An 18,122-nucleotide genomic window follows, 5' to 3' on the forward strand; every position below is an offset into this window, starting at 1 on the left:
TGTCTGATAAATGTGAGATATAGTGATAATAAGACCCTTGTGAGATTCATAAGTGAAAGAAGAGACAGACTTTACGTTGTCATTTTCATCTTCAACATTACCACCATCATCCTCACTACCACCATCACAGCAAACGCCAGTGACTTAATATTCATCATCTCTACTGTCATCCCCATCATCATCATCATGACCAATACCATCATCATCATGCATCATTCATATAACCAACCTTCATCATCATTACCATCACCTCTACAATCATCATTACCATCACCATCACTACAATCACCAGCATCTCAATCTCCATCATCACCCCCACTATCACCATCACCACCATCATCACCACCATCATCATCATCGCCATAACCATCATCATTTCTACAATCGCCATTATCACCACCATCACTACAACCGCCAGCATCTTAATCTTCATCATCACCTCCGCTTTCACCATAAGCCAACAATGAGGATAAACATTCAATTTAAAGCACCTGTTTCTCAATGATGAGGGATAGTTCTTGAGTCTGAGGGTGCCTCTCCACGATCTCTTTCAGCTTGTCACCGACTACCTTTGGTAGATAGAGGGGAACCAAGCTACATGGTTCACTCAACACTGACTCCACCTTCTCAAAGAGTGCAGTCACCATATACCCTAGGGTGGATTCTCGAACAGCAAACTGGAGGGAGAGAAGAGAAATGGAATGACATTACTTCATGTCTTGGACCCTCAAATGCACTGCTTCTCAAAAACTACAAATATAAGTGTTGTTTGCTACAATGGTAGTTTTTTTTTTTTTTTTTTTTTTTTGGGGGGGGGGGGAGTATCTTATGCAAATGATATTCATTTTGCATTACATCCTTCATTACAAAATTATTCTGTTGTATTCCAGGGAAAGGACCAAAACCTCCAACTTTCTTGCAACATTGAGGGAAGGCTTCATTTAGCATGCAGTCATGTCAACAAACTTTTTATCTCCACTTCACATGTACATGTATATTACCGCACAGCATCCTATTCACATGTAAATAAAATCATGCTTGAAATCTGTTTGAGCATTATCGACTGCATGCACACCACTCTGCAGTGTGCTGAACTTCAACTATGAAGGATACACTCAAACAGAAGAAGAAGAACTGTAATATGTCAATGTTAATTGAAAATAATGAACCTCTAAGTTGATGAGGTGATTCAACATTATTTCAGTCAAATGCCAATTTACCTCGGGTCAAATGGCTTGTACTGAAAGGGTGGGTAGCGTCGAGTTGTGTTAATGGGAACCCCACCCTTCATCCAAAGCCCCCCAAGAACTCATAACATCATGGCTCTTGCCATCATTATGAAATCATGCCGATGTCATGCGTTTGTCCGCACAACCTTGGGCAATATTTGGACTTGAAGCGTATAATGCGTGTTGATTAGCGCAAGTGAGGTCATTTGTCTCACTGTTTCTGAACACAATGAAAATATTGCTGAGCTTTGTCTCACTATATCTGAATGAGGAACAATGGTAACGAATGTGCAATAGGCACCTGGGTATATTCTGTCAAAGATAATTATACATATGAGTCTGCCTAAGTTGTATCTCTTTGGACAACCCAAATCTACTATGGTAGGTTGAGTCCGTGTGCATTGGGTTCATCCTGGAATAGATTTTAAGTAGAATAAACCAGTTATATAAGTTGACTTACTGTTTTTACAGGCAGAGTGGTTCCTTTCTTGGCCTTCGCCTTGGCAGCAGCAATCTCTTCCAGATATGCTGCAGTTTCAACAGCATTGGGGTGCTGCCTGACATAGCGGATGATATCTACGAGCGATTGGATGAGAGCGATGATGTACTCCAGTTGAAATGCTACACTATGTAACATCCTCCATGTATCACAAAGATAGTCTGCATTCTGTTTGAAAGTAAGATTGAAATCATCAAATCAGCAGGTTTGATCAAAATTTGACAAACAATGAGCATGGCATGAACATTTACATTAAAGAAAATGGATATAGGCCTAATATAAGGCCTAGAGCGGACAACATGCAATGCAATATGAAATTTCTACAGTGTTCAGGTTCAAAAATGACAAAAGGAAACACAAATAACATGAATAAACTGTATGTATGATGGCCTATGGGAATAGCCTAACAAACCATTATCCCAAATGGAAATTAGACAAATTTGAAATTAGACCAATCGGCATGTAGACAAAATGAATGTTAAACTATCTGGAAATTAGACCAAGTGGAAGTAAGCCAAAATGTAAATTTGACCAACTGCACATGTAGACCAATTGCAATATAGACCAAATGAATAATAGACCAAGTGAGGATTAGATAAACTGATATTAGACCAACTGACAATTAGATGAAGTAGTTCTAGACCAAATGCAAGTAGACCAAGTAACAATAAAATACATTAGACAAAATGACAATTAGACCTATTGAAAATTGAACCAAGTGACGATTAGCCCAACTTTCGGCTGCTTGGGTGACCAAGTTTACCAATACTTCTACAAAACAATTCAATTTGAAGTGAAAATTTTGAAAAATTACTATACTAAAATTAATATACTTAAAAAGTTACAATACTAATTTAAAAATTACTATACTAAGGTACAGTTCGGGCTGAACAGAAACTATGTTAGTAGTAGGTCTGTTGGCACTTGTGCATATAAAGATAAACGAGCAATGATATCATGAAACAGGATACCAAATTTGGTGACTTATAATTCAATTAATAGTTGATGTTGAATTATAAAATTCATCACCAGCAATTGATCACACTTGTGTGATAGAGAACATGCACCTCATCCAACGGTTACAGAGGTCCAACACTTTCCATTCAAAGAGGAATGTTTATATTAAAGTCACATTAATCGAGATGTTTTCAAACTAGATTTGACCAATAAGATTCAAAGAAGTCCAATTCAGGTTGGAGTCCAAGTTTAACACAGCTGCAAACCTTAACTGTCAAAAATCCTAATCTTTTTTCCCTTTATCCCTTTTTTGAAGCCTAAAATCCTTTTTTTTTTTTTTTTTCAATTTTGAAAAACATACCAAAAATCATCATTTTGATAAGTTAAAGTTTCCAAAATTATATTTCTTGGGGGAAAATCTACTAGGCAATTCAGTGTCAATTTCCCCTAAAAAATCCTATCAAATAGGATGATATTCCACTAATTGCCAGTTCTGCTTTAACTTATTGATTTCTGACCAGGGGTGGTATTCTGAAAATTGTCTTAACTTTTCTTGTAACTCAGCAAGATAAACAGCTCGCTAAAATTCTCTTAAATCTGTATTTTGAAAATTGTCTTAGCTCTGTAAGGACGTCCCCTTTTTTATCTCTGACACGCCTTATAGTTTATAATCAACCGATCATTAAACTTTTTATCTTTCGGTCAACCAATAGAAGCATCCCTTCTAAAAAATAATTGAGCGCATTGTTGTCATGTGGTGTAATTTCCTTTGCGCCACCGACGCTTATGCTTGTACGCTACTGTGCTTAAATACACGTGGCTTTTCTCTGAAAAGATTCATCATCTCGAATGCCAGTTTTCAATTGCTGAAAAGTCTACCGAACCGTCGTTATAACGTCTTTGGAATGTTTCCTTTTGTAAACATGATGTTCTTGTGGGATGCAGCAAGAAATTATTATTGTTGACCGAGAAATATCGCATTCAACATTAAGTTACAATAGCCCCCTACCTCTTGTAAATTTTCTTGTATTTTGCAAGATGGTTAACAGAAGGCAAAGATAAGAGAATTTTCAGAATACCTTTTATCTCGATATGTTATCTTGCGCACAGAGACATTTGCGCCGTTTTCATTGTAATGGCATAAAGAAGCTGCTGAAAACTGCTTATCTAATAAAAGAGAGCCAATGGAGTAGATTAGAAAGTCAAAAAGGGGCCTAAGCTTTCGATCCTAGCAGAATCTTCGTCGGAGCCAAAATTGTAACTCTGACGTCATGAGCGCTTAGTGAAAGTTACAAGAAAATTTACAAGAAAAGATACAAGAGTTTTCAGCATAAGGATTTTATTGTAACTCTAAAGATACAGGAATAAATCTCTTAAGACAATTTTCAGAATACGGCCCCAGGGCTGCCTGGTTTCCAGTATGACATGAGTTAAAGAGCATGCAGCGTCACCTTGTTAATCAGGGCCTTGGTCAGCAGTAACATGTAGACCTTCATCAGGTTCTGTTGGTTCAAGGATGTCTTGATGGATTCATAAATGGTTTGGTTGACAGCAGCCGTATTGGATGCACTCAGGGGATTCCCCAACGTTGATACCCCGCTCTGCTGGTAGTGACTCACAGCCTGAATATCAAGGACAAAGAATATAGCTTCTAATAAATATATTACTTTTGAAAGGGGGGTGGGGGGAAGCGATTCTACACAACTCATTTTTTCTTTATGTCAGAGTCAGTTTGGGCTGCATCTTTCAGTAGGAATTCTACTTAGTCACTTTTCTTTTCTAATATTTCAAGTTTCAGTATATAAATATTAACAGAGAAGGAATTACGAGAGAAAAGACACCGAGTTGTATTCCTGTTAAAAGATGCTACCAATAGAGGACATGTTAAAAAGGGTATGGGAGTGGAGGTTTTAACCCTGTGAATACTTTATTATTCATATTCACTTGTTATGCTTTATTTAGATTATATATATACTCTATACATGTATATATATATATTATGGGGGGGGGGGAGGGGGTATGTTCTAGTACAACTGGATTCAGAAAAAAGTTCAAGGTGATTAGTAACACAAAGGTTCACAATCAATCATTAAATGGCAAAGTCCAATCAAAATCATTGTTACACCAATCAAGAACCTACTGGTCTTCATATTTATGTTACAGGACCAAGACTGTAAAATGAATGAGAGAGCCCTTTGCCCTAAAACACATCACAGCAACAGTCAATTTCCCAAGCGTAGGTAAAAGTTACCAAAAATTACAAAACTTCAGAAATATACTGAAAATCACCAGAAAACATAAATGGAGTATTTTACAGTCTCATATGTATATGTATATCTCTATTTGATTTCAATTTGTCACAATATTCAAGCACATTAGGATCAATTTCCATTACAATTACTAACAGCATGAGCCTTGATTATCACTATTAAAATGTACATATCTATCAGGTACAGAGTCAAGAAACTCATACTTACAGAACACACAAATTACCCAGTGCAAGTGCGAGCAGAAAAGATGAGAAGGGGGGGGGGGGTGCACAATGAACTTACCTCGTCTTGAGATAAGAAGACATTTTGGTACAGATAGACTGGATTGTTTGGGAAGTACGCTTGATGTCTATGAGAAAATCATATTGAAATGGAGAAAAAAATAAACACATTACATATCAAACCGAACAAATATTGTGGCTTGGGAAAGAACATCTAACTCCCTAAGATTTGAATATTGAGTAGGGTTTAAAAAAAAAAATATTGTATCAAATGGAATCATCATTTTGGCATGGTGTAGTGGCCTCAGAAAACTACTTTATGAATTACATGTATTAAGCGATTTAAAAAGTTATTTCCACACATTTCTATTGAGATACAAAGTGTTATTATACTATTGTCAATAAGTTGGGTACATATATTTGACTGAAGAACAAGTCAGTCTCGTTTGTAGCAAATGTTCAAAAGGAGCTGCCATGGAGGGACATTTTTGCTGAAAAATGTGAGAGTTAACACCACTTGTGATGAAAATTGTATGGTCCAAATAAGTTCCAAACATCTCAGAATTTTCTGAGATACAACAGAGGATACCATGTGTGTCATGGACAGACTTTTAAATGTTTGAGACCTATAGGCCCGAAACTCACATAGGTGATTCTGAAAACCATCGGTTGATTCAATGGTCTATGCAGATTTCCTGAATAATTAATGCCTATTTACCGTGTATTTAAAAATAATGTCCAATGCTGATGAGCGCTTTTGCCACAGTGCGACAAATTGATGCCAGTTGCCATGGTTAAGTCCACTATCTTATTCATGAGTCCACTGTTTGAAGAGTGTACTCATGAATTCAAAACAGCGGATTCATGAATAAAATAGCGTACTTAACCATGGCAACAGGCATCAACTTTTACGCACTGTGACAAATACGCACATCAGCACTGGACATTCGTTTAATATACGCAGTAAATAAGTGTAATTTATTATGGAAATCTGCATAAACCATGGGTTCAACCAATTTTTTTTCACATCCACCTTGGTGAATTCGGGCCATATAGTGAGAGAAAGTTAATGAAAATCAACAGTCAACAAGTGTAGTCATATAACACTCACTTATCCTCAGCATGGTCTATGTAGAGATAGTGCATCATGTAGTACTTATGAATCTCAACATATCGCCATCCTACAGCATAGTATAGCTGGAAGAGAATTAAAAAAAACAGGTAGTCAGATAACATAAATCATAACTTTGCATATGTAGACCCAAAATATCCTTATTAGGGACTTTGAGAAAGTTGTTGACAGTATCATTGTTACTTCTAATTAAGATTAAATTAATACTCCAAAGAGAGTCATGAATAAATCTGAACATTACTTTAAAGGACAAGTCCACCCCGACAAAAAGTTGATTTGAATAAAAAGAGAAAAATCCAACAAGCATAACACTGAAAATTTCATCAAAATTGGATGTAAAATAAGAAAGTTATGACATTTTAAAGTTTCGCTTAATTTCACAAAACAGTTATATGCACATCCTGGTCAATATGCAAATGAGGAGACTGATGACATCATCCACTCACTTTCTTTTGTATTTTATTATATGAAATATTCTAATTTTCTCCTCATTGTCAAGTGATACGATTAATTCCTCCCTGAACATGTGGAATTTAGCATTGTTCAATACTATATGGTACAGTCAAGTTGGTCCTTATTGTCAAATCTATAAAAAATGAAATATTGTATAATTCAAACAATAAAAAACAAAAGAAATAGTGAGTGATGGACATCATCGACTGACTCACCTAGTTGTGCATATCACTGTTTTGTGAAAAATAAGCGAAACTTTGAAATGTCATAACTTTCTTATTTTACCTCCGATTTTGATGAAATTTTCAGCACTATGCTAGTTTGATTTTTCTCTATTTATTCAAGTCAGTATTTTCCTGGGGTGGACTTGACCTTTAATCAATCCTACATGTATTTCAAATTTGAAATTTCATTCTCATGTCATTACCTTCACAAATATTGATTTTCTCCGAGATGTAGCATTGATGATGACTTTTTCAGCGCCAGTTTGGTCTTCCTCAAGCTGGTCCTGGTCTAGGACTGGTCTATGGTCTACAAACAGCCCAATGATGACATACTTTTCAGTGCTGCATAGGTCTGCCACATGGTCATATGCTGCAAGTTTAAAAACTCGTTATGAAAAAGTACTGGGGAGACTCGGAGTCAGACCCGATTTGAATTTGTGGACTGAAACCAGAATTTATTAAGATTTCATGCAGTATTACGCCTGATTTAGTGCATGTATTTAGAAACAGTCCAATACATTCCAATTACAGAATTAGTAATACCACTGATAATTAATAAAAAAAAAATTACATCAATAGTGGACTCATTAATTAGAAACATTGGGATACGCATTGCCGTAATGTTCATACCCAGAAGAAATTTAGTGCCCAGTGACAAAAGCACACATTCAATATTGAACTATTTATCAATGTACTGCTGGATTAGGCATACTGCAATTAATACATAGCAAAACATGTGATTTCATAAGATGCCTCACTCAACTGGGATATATAGAGCTAAACACCTCTCAGGAGTATCATTCAATGTTAAGAATAAGAAAAGGCTCTATACCTAGTTTTGCAAAGAGTTCAATGGCTCCTTTGTCCCCGTTGATGGGTCCTCTGACGTAATAATGCTCATGAAGTTCTAGATAGGGAAGATAGGGCATCACACGGCCATACAGAGGGGAGTTACCACTTATCGCTTGACCACTGGTCAACTGCGAAAGACAAAGAATATCCATGATGGATTGGTCATGAATAAAGATATTGATTATTTTTAATTTGTTTTATATGCATAGGGTAGCCATATAAATAAGCAGGAGTACTGTTTTTCGGGGGGGGGGGGGGTGTGCTGTATACAAATTATATATCACAACAATTACATTTTTATCAATACAGAAAAAGTGGAAAATACCATTACATAATAGGAATATAAAAACCAATGGGTGTAAAACAAGAGCAAAAAAAAAAGATAAAGCTCAGTAAAATGGTATTCAATAAAATAAAACATAAAATATTATGACTCCAAATCCTGCAGAGGTTATTCTACAGATGTAAACCAATCATCCCCGCCAGTAGATCCAGGGGGGGGGGGGTGGTGCGACTTAAAGTTGCTCTTAGTGCCGACACCGTACATGATATTAAACTCGCAATCTCATTTATTTATGAGCAATAGCATGCATGGCCTCTAAGCCTGATTTCACCAATGCGATGACTTTTATAATACACACGACCAGGAATTTAAGTGCGATTCCAATCACACTTAACACTTTGTGAAACACCCCTCTGATAACACAGTGTATGATTTTAGTATCACAGTAGTATTGTTAGAGTCAATTTGCGCCAGAATGCTAGTGTCAATGGTCGGTTGTGTTGGGGGAGGCTGGGCAAGAATGAGAGGAGTCCTACATACCTGATACTGTCCTTTGTGACTGACGACATCTTGGTTAGCCATCAGGTTAGCAAGCACTGAAATCTTCTTGAAGCTCTGGGGCATGATGGCCGACAGAGCAGAAGACACTCCAAACCCACCACACTCCTCCAGAGTAAAAACATAATTAGAGCGATCAACAAGTCTTGACTGACGATGAAGGAGTCTAGCTTGCAGTTTAGCATCTGCTTCTCTCCATAGTTCCATTCTACAAGATAAAGAAGGCATATAGATTGTTTTTCTTTTCAAACAAGTTTTCCTTCAATAAAAGAAATATCTCTCACATAATATCCTAGTGAAAATTTATCTGAAAACCCGCAAATATATTACATTAGCATGAGCAACTAAATAAGATATAGATTTTCTTGCTGCATCTAACCCTAGCTTGACCACTATTCCTCTCTAATTATGTCCGAAAATCATTTCGGATATTATCTGTCTCTCCCGAATATGATATTCTCAAAATAAACTGACACTCATCCATATACTGGGCTCTGTGTCACGAGTATAGTAATCAATTTGAAGTCAACAAATTATGGTTATAAGGTCCTAAATTTCTAGAATTTGAGTGGAAAAGAGCAATTTGTCATAGATTGACAGTAAGTTTTATGGAATAGGACTACGATATTTCCATCCCTTGCTGTACCCTACCCTCAAGCCTGACCACTATTCCTCTCTGATTACGAACAAATCATGCAAATAAATTTGGAAATTTTCTATCGTTAAAGACCTGGCAAAGATAATGATAGTAATTATGATATAATAATATGATATTGACTGGCCTTGACGGGAACATCAAATATATTGCCAGCAAAAGAATCATATTGGCCCAAGTCTTTAGACGAGAGCAATATGGGTCTTTTTAAGGGCAATATATTTGATGTTCCCCGAAAGAAGAGCCAGTCAATATTTTTATTATCATCCAAATCAGATATCTAGAGCAAAAATCATGATATTGGTGATATTTCTTTAACGAATAGAGTTCTACTGTGTCATGTTAATATCTGGGTCTAGGCTCTGCAATTTACCATTATGACGTACGTGTAAGTGCCCAGATCCTGCGTTGTCTTTATTATGACGTATATTGTTGGTGCGCGGATCATTATGAAGCGTATCTCTTTATACGCATCCTCAAATGCTCGGATGTGAGACCAGGGAAAATACAAAGGTATATTTTGCGTCGTCTTTGAATGCAAAGTCAATACACGCTTAGAGATTTGTAAATGACCAGGGGGCCGTTTCATAAAGCTGTTCGTAAGTTAAGAGCGACTTTAAGAGCGACTGGTGAACCCTTCTTAAGCGCTAAACCATCGCCAATTCAATATACCATTTACCACAAGAAAGGTTCACCAGTCGTTTTTAAAGTCGCTCTTAACTTACGAACAGCTTTATAAAACACCCACCAGCTCTGATGTCTGATATGGTTGGTAATGGTATTTATTGTGCTTCATCTGTTAACAGTATCAATGAGCTAATGACTAAGCTGAACTTTAGGGCAACCTAACCATACTCCTTATTGTACCTACTTGAACGCTGCCTGTCTGAGTTTGGTGATTAGTCTTGGGTAAGGGTTTGGTGGTAGATGATCTCCATTGATCAGATCCATGAGATAACCTCTCCATACTTGATCCATCCGTACATCTATCAGATACTGCAGCAAAGTCAGTTGATGATAATAACAATGCCATAATCTCAAATGGTGTCATTTTAAAGAAGATAATAATCCATCCAGTAGCAATGTTTCCCAACATTTCATAAACACACTTCAGACCAAAACTTGATAAAAAACAAGATTTTATGTACCACTCTGATAAAAATTGTGTTTATAGCTAAATCTATGGTCATTATTTCTTACTTTTACTGATCACAAAAATGTCTTTCAGGTTTTTTATGACCAAAATTGTGTCCATGACAATGTCAATTGAAAATAAAAACACAAATATTCAAAAGACAAAAAGTACAGAAGAAATGTAAAAAAAAAAAAATATGAAAGAAAAATGTTTATAACGATTTCCTTTTTCAAGATCAAAATTTCACTAGGTGCTTCTAGTTCTAAACAAAATTCAAGAGGTTTGATGGCTTTAGTTAATTTGATTTTATGTATAAACTAGCATAGTTAATTAGTTAAGACATTTACAGGAGATATTGACTACAATTGTAGATTACGTTGTGGATGACTCAAAGGGTAATTTCGTTGCAAATATGTGGTGGGTGGCCGAGATCGTTAGGAAGGGGGATCTGTCTTCAGGCTGTGAGATGATTCTAAGGGTTTAGAAACATTGAAAGCATCGTATAGTACATACCTGCATCAGCACTCCTTCAGTTGCCATGACAACAGGATGCATACTGGATTGAACCGACCACTCCACATTCACATCTACAGCATGGAGGTAATAAAAACAGCAAGGGAACGGTGTTTCATGAAGCATTGTTTTGATCCAATCAGATGCAAGGAATTCAGTAGTCAGTGAAAATAATTTACTATTTGAAGAGTTTGGTTGCAAAAGGGGTTAGGTCCACTTTGGACCATTCCGAGAAAAACCATGTTTTTTATTCTCACTTATTGCAATATTCATATGATGTACTACCCTATCATGTGAGCATAAAATTGGGTATAAAAGAAATCTACCTGTCTTCAATTTTTTTCTATATATCTTTTTATAAACTATCATTGTGGACCTAACCCCTTTTGCAAGCAAACTAAAATGAATCCAATCTCTTTTGATTAAAAATGATTTTTCTTTGCCACTTTTATTCACGTTTTCATGTGAATTTCAAATTCATGAAATGTTACCCTGATTTGTATTGTTGGCTTTCCATAAGTCCAAATAAGAGAATGGTATTGAATTAGAAAGACGACCCACACTGCATTCTTTACTTGAAAAGTGTTCATAAGATTTGGATATCATTAACCCACTCGCCTACATCTTTGTTGTTGTTGGTATTTTAGAGTAAAGGGGTAGCTCCAATATAACAGCTTTCTTGTAATTTTTTCAGTATACTAAAAAAGGGAAATCAATACAATATTTCTTCCTTTAACTTCACACAATAGAAAACTCTCCATTGTGAACAATCATTTATAAAATGACATGAAACACTTTTTAGCTATATTTTGTCATATGTATTTTGATTACAGAGAAGGGGAAAAATCATTAAAAGAAAATTCTTGTAAAGACAAACCCATAAACTGTTATATTTGCAAGTTCATGGTACAGAGTATAAGATAATGAACATTCATGAGGATTGTTTTTAGAATAAAGGTAGTGATATACTTACATAAATTCCTCTGTTGGCTGATGGAGTTAGCCTCCACCCCATGCTTGAGAATGACTGCTGGCTTACGAGGTACAACCTTTGTTCCCTGATACGAAGAAGGGATACAAGATTATACTAATGAATGTAATGGTACAGAAGTGGTGATCACGATATCGCTGCTGGCTATTATAGTTATAATGGTGATGATTTTGGTGATGGAGATATTGTTGATGTCTGATGATGATGATGAAGTTTGATGGTGGCAGTGATGACGATGATGAAGTTTGATGGTGGCAGTGATGATAATGATATTGATGCTGACGTTGATGATGATGCTGTTGATGATGTAGATGTAGACGATGATGATTATGATGGTGATGATGAAGATGATTTTGATTACGATGACAATAATTAAGATCATAATTCAAATGATGACAACAATGATGATCAATAGCCTGGTGGTTGAGTCGCTGCCCGGCAAGCAGTAGATGACAGGTTCGAATCCCACTGGTTCCAATTTTTTCTGACTTATGATTTTCATTACAGATCGAACATGCGATCTTTAACACATAGGAGTAATGCCGAAAATTTGTTCACAAATTATTATTACCTCCTATTAACCCTAATTCTCCCAGGGGGGGGGCCATTATGGCCCACCCTCGACAATTTTTGCGATATATCTGCTGCGCAAAATTTTTTGACCTCGCCGCTCACTGACTTTTTACTTTCAAGTCTCGCGCAAATTTTGAGACCAAATTTGTGACGCCCGGGTACGCGGTTACGACATTACGCAACATTATGTAAGTGCATATCAGACCCAAAATTGCTCATAAACGTGATTTCATGTACAAATCCAATGCAAATTGTGTATTTGGCCAAAATTCATAAATGTATCATTATTTCTACTTTTAATGATCAAACTTAATTAATTTTGCCTTGTTTATGATTAGAGTTAAGTCTGGAACAATTTCCATTGAAAAAACAAAGAAATACATAAGAAATTAAAAAAACAATAAAATACATAAGAAATCGGTCTTGGTACCAGAATTTTTTTCATTCACAATTGTTAGGAATGCTATAAAGAATATTTTCACCAAAAAATAGCATTCTAGGAGCTTTATTTAGTGAATCAGAGCAAAAAGTACGATTTCATGAATAAATTAGCATAATTAATTCATATAAAATAAAAATATATGAATTCAGTGAAATTTACCAGTGCAACTGCGTAGATTACATCATTTTCTACCATCATGCAAATTTTCGTTGTGATCGCGCAATCCACGGCTGAGATCATTATGGCCCCCCCCCCGGAATGACAAGAATCAGAATACCCCGGGAGATTGAGGGTTAAAGCCTCTTTATTTCATGATGATCATGTTGGTGAAAACGAGGATATTGTTGATGCTGATAAAGATAATGAAGTTAATGAAGATAATGATGATGACACACTGTAATGGTGAAAATGATAACAGTGATTGTGGTGGTAATGATGGTGGAAGAGGGGACGATGGCAGTGATATTGATAAACACAATGTTAAGAATAATGCTATTGATCATGATGAGTCATGGATGTTGATAAATTCAACAAATTTCACCAAACTTAAACAAACCTTATCTCTCTCTACATATTTTTCTCTTTCTATTTGTTATGATTATTTTCACAATTTTATACTCATACCGAGATGCTTGCTAGTTACCATCATGGAATCATACCTTACCTTCTTTTTGTTGCTGGTCTCTGGAATGCTCTTGTCCCTGATCTGTATGCGGGGTACGCTGTCAGGGTATTTCTCTTTGTAATCACTGAGCAATTTCTAGAAAAAAAAAACAAATGTTTTTTTTTCAGCCCATTCAAAGTATTGATAGCAAAGTATATTTGATTAGAAATTTAGTGTGATACTATTCATCTTGAATATACATGTAAAGGTACATATGTGAGATCACCCAAAACTCTACTTACTTGCCCTTAATTTAACTATCATTAAAGGGATGGTCCAGGCTAGAGATATTTATATCTCAATAAATAGTGTAAAATTCACACAGCAAAATGCTGAACATTTGATTAAAATCGGATAACAAATAACAAAGTTATTGAATTTTAAAGATTTGTAATATTCCGGTGTTCAGTTCTAGGCATGCCTTTATGAATATTCATTATCCTAAGTGAAATTCTGGAAAGTTAAATGGAATCATAACACAATAATAAAACTAAATAATGAAGTCACGATAAGCAGTGATGTATGCTAGTGATGAGTTTTTCATCCATTGCTGTGTAAATAATATAAAATCAAAACTACTCAAGAGTCAAGACAATAATGATGTCATCTGCTCCAGTATGATTCCTTCAAGGAGTACATTTCAACAGTTATGAAGAGCTACATGTATTTTGAAGGTCGGTTACCCAGCCATATTTCTAGCGCTGTTTATTTATCATCTAAACAGATATTATAGTGTAATTCTAGTCTAAGAAATATACATCATTAAAAATATAGCTGAAAAGTAAAGAAACAGAAAATAACAACCAAACATGTTTCATGTTCATTAAAAAATCTGATAACTTATACCACCCCCTCCCCAACCTACAAACAGTGGAACAAAGAATAACATGTTCAGAACAATCACTACATGCAGAAAAAGGAGAGCATTGTTCTTTCCATACCATATTCTTATCATGACTGTGCTCCCAGAACCCGATCTGACCAAAACCTTAATGCATTATATTCCACACATAACTGAATATATGAGCAAATTTTCAATCACAATTTAGTGAAAGACGTGATATACCTTGATGTTGAGGTGTTTGAGATATGCCAGGCCATCTTCATTTAAACCAAGCTGAATGGACAAACAGCTGAGGTCTAGCTCCACCAACTGAACTGCAGTCTGTTAAAAAACAAAGGGATAGACAAATAATCTATGTCAATCATTTACAAACTAATACCACTAAAGACCATCTTACACTTTATAAATAAGTCTATAATCCGATTACGGAAGTGACAAAATTTTGAATACTTTCTGAACATACAAACAAATATAATTGTCTTGTTTGAGGGTCATAATAACTACACTAATACTTTGGTTAACTGGAACACTTTCTTTTGAAGCAGGGTTCCCAGCTTTCGGCCGATCGAAATTCCCTGATTTTTCCCTCATTTGAGGCATTTTCCCCTGATTTGAGGTATTTTTAAATCAAATTTCCTGATTTTTTCCCTGACTGGAAAAAAGTAAAATAATTTTCCCTGATGGGCTGGGAACCCTGTTAGAATATACCCCAAAATGTTTGAAATGAAATCAATTACAAAATAATATATTTACATGAAAATTTTTATTTTTATTACATATCATGTACATTCAAAACATTTAAGACCAGCAAACGGAACCTCTCAAAGTTCTTGTGGTGGTATCTTTATGGATTGTAAATCTGACCTGGATTTCCATAGGAAGGATTACAACCCTTGACCCTTTGTCATCCCTCGGCACTCTGGTCATTCTGTCCAGTTTCAGCTTGAGGAAATCAAATACTGCAGCTTGATCTGAGCTTCGTTCATGTCTGCGATAGTAACAATAATAAAATAATTCTTCAGCCACAAATCTGCACAGAAAACTACACTTGCATCCTCATGAAAATTTTTGGGTGACTTTCCACTTGGTATAACCCTGAACTGTTTTATGGTGATGTGGATTTCTGGTGGGTCTTTCACAAAGAATTATTAGACCTCTGTTACACTGGTTTCCTACCCGAGACCAGTCTCGGGGCCCCCACAGACTGGTTTCCATAAGGTTGACCTAAATTTTTGTCCCCCTATTACACCGGAATCATAAGGAGTCTTGGGGCGCCCCGAGACAGCTTTCTGTGTATTTCCATCGAATTAAGAACGCTGTCCGAGATAGGTTTGGCAGGGGGCCAAGCTCGCGTTGTGTTTGTAGTTTGGATAATCGTTCTACGTGTAGAGCATCAAGCAAATCTGTCTCCGAACAGTCTCGGGCAGGTTTGCGTTTGCACCAAATCCAAAGCAGTCTCGGGGAGCCCCAAGACTGGTCTCAATACACATTGAGAGGTGGTCCGAGATAGGTTTGCTCAGAAGGGGTCTCGGGTAGACTGGTCTCGGGGTGCCCCGAGCCTACTTAGAAAATCCAGTGTAACAGGTCTTAGTGAGACCCCGAGTCATGCATTATTGCGCACACAGTTTCTAAGTGCAATCTCATTGATTGATATGCAGTAGTAAGCGTCCTCTTATCATGTGATTTGACCAATGCGGTGAAGCGTTTTATACCGTATGCAGTTGGATCTTAATCTTTATGAAACACCCCCTGGTCTCGTAATCCAACATTGTCTACAACCATTTCAAGATTTAAGTTCAGTACATTTCCTCATATAACTATCGGGTATATGGTAATCTTTTTAGGCTTTATCTAAATTTACAAAACAGCCAGGTAAATGTAGTGGAACGTAAGACCACTCCAGATTTAGACAAAATGAAAATTAGTCCGAATGGGATTGGACCAAGTGATGACTGAAGTAAATGAAGAATACATTAAAAGGAGTAAGTCACAATTGTATTTAACTGACTTAAGAAACTGTATCTGACAAGTGGATTGAAAGCAAGCCGCCAAATCAAATAGAAATCTGTTAAAGACCAAGACCGGACTCAAAAGTGAAATTGACAAATCACTCATTTTTTTCTTTATACAAACCTATGGAATCACAACGCTCCTATTAAACACATAATGAAGTCATGGTCTTGAGGCTGTTGAAAAGCATTGGAAAGCCTTTTGCAAAAATTCCCAAAGAAACTTGTTAGATTTAGGGTCTTTTTATGCAAAATACTCAGCTTTCAAGCGATGAATATACATGAAACTTACATTGTTGTACCGTGTAGCTTACATATTTTCCAATTGTCAATTTCACTTTCAGCTCCGGTCGAAGACTTAAAATGAACAAGATTGTCCCCCAGAAATCCATATAAAAAAGGCAGAGTGAGCAAATAATCACTGTTGGTGAAGGAAATGGGCAAACTATCACTTACGAGGCAAGCTGGATGTAGCTAGATAGCGAGTACATTCAGCTTGCAGAGGTAGTGATACTTTGCCTTGTCATCTGAAATCAAGAGGTGATTATATGCTTTATATTCCGCATCGGGAACCACTATAAACAAAGAAACCGATATCAATACGTCTCTACAAGAATCATTTTAATTCTTTATTTAAATCAAGGTTTCCTTTGAAAAAAAAATCCATCGAGACGATAATGCTTGTTTTAATGCTAGCGCGTATGTAAACTGTGTGCAAGTATCCAAGATCTTGCTCAAGCAAGGTTTATTGTGACCTCACAATGGAATTTCAACGTCACAACAAAACAATCAATGGGCAATGCACTTTTATTTTGTGCAAACCGATACTGCGTAGGTACACTGCACGCGCCCATCTAGGTCTTGCGCGATTGTCACTGCAGGTGATGGAGAAAAATGGCAATGGCCTCTTCATTTCGCGTGTACTCAATTCATAACACGTTATGACCCTTTGGGCTGATAAAGATAATCGAAACAAAAAAAGGTCCATCACTGCGAATGATTGATAGGGGAAATTACCCTCTATCACATGACCGACTTCTGACCAATCCAATAGCAAGATTCTTAGTATGCGGAATATAAAAGTAAATAATTTCACTACTCACAACGATGGATCCAATACTCCTAGCAGATTCTTCTTATACTGCATGAAAAGCTTAGTACCAATCTCCTGACTATGGCTCTCCTGAAATAAATGTAAAAAAATGTAAAAAGAAATGGAGTAGCAAAACAGCAAACATGTCTCCTCTCCATCATTACTTTTTATACAAATTTGATTGGCGACAATCCTGTGTGTTATTGGTGGTTGACACAGTAGGCTTGAATCAGTTTAGTTATGGGATTAAGAGGTTTATTAAGTTGATTTATTGTGATATGAGGATAAACTTTACACATGAAGCAGCAGCTTATGCATGGGAGGCAGATTCTGATCAGTCTTGTTTTTTAAGACCTAATGACAATACAAGAAGCACCTGTTAGTTCTCTATTTGAGGCAGGGGGGAGTAGTATTTGTGGAAAATAATCCTCATACAGCAAGCTACGGGAAACTGAGCAAAGAGGAGAGTAACACCAATTTTCCCTTTCATATCTTTCATCCTACTACGAGCGGCTATTGACCATC

At 36.3% G+C, this 18,122-nt stretch overlaps 1 protein-coding gene across 1 annotated transcript in view; it reads right to left on the bottom strand.

Annotated features, from left to right (window-relative positions):
• Positions 1-18,122, bottom strand: part of LOC129282025 (uncharacterized) — a 41,619-nt gene that overhangs the window by 3,604 nt on the left and 19,893 nt on the right. Inside the window, exons 13-27 of the mRNA XM_064114857.1 lie at positions 17,608-17,687; positions 15,360-15,483; positions 14,718-14,816; positions 13,652-13,747; positions 11,955-12,039; positions 10,982-11,055; positions 10,205-10,329; positions 8,661-8,886; positions 7,818-7,965; positions 7,189-7,355; positions 6,288-6,373; positions 5,238-5,304; positions 4,137-4,307; positions 1,690-1,896; positions 492-677 (exon numbers count right to left, since the gene is read on the bottom strand). Of these exons, the coding sequence (XP_063970927.1) occupies positions 492-677; positions 1,690-1,896; positions 4,137-4,307; positions 5,238-5,304; positions 6,288-6,373; positions 7,189-7,355; positions 7,818-7,965; positions 8,661-8,886; positions 10,205-10,329; positions 10,982-11,055; positions 11,955-12,039; positions 13,652-13,747; positions 14,718-14,816; positions 15,360-15,483; positions 17,608-17,687 (1,941 nt within the window). The remainder of the gene's footprint in view (positions 1-491; positions 678-1,689; positions 1,897-4,136; positions 4,308-5,237; positions 5,305-6,287; positions 6,374-7,188; positions 7,356-7,817; positions 7,966-8,660; positions 8,887-10,204; positions 10,330-10,981; positions 11,056-11,954; positions 12,040-13,651; positions 13,748-14,717; positions 14,817-15,359; positions 15,484-17,607; positions 17,688-18,122) is intronic.

The sequence above is a fragment of the Lytechinus pictus genome, chromosome 2, assembly GCF_037042905.1.
Source record: "Lytechinus pictus isolate F3 Inbred chromosome 2, Lp3.0, whole genome shotgun sequence".
NCBI lineage: Eukaryota > Metazoa > Echinodermata > Echinoidea > Temnopleuroida > Toxopneustidae > Lytechinus > Lytechinus pictus.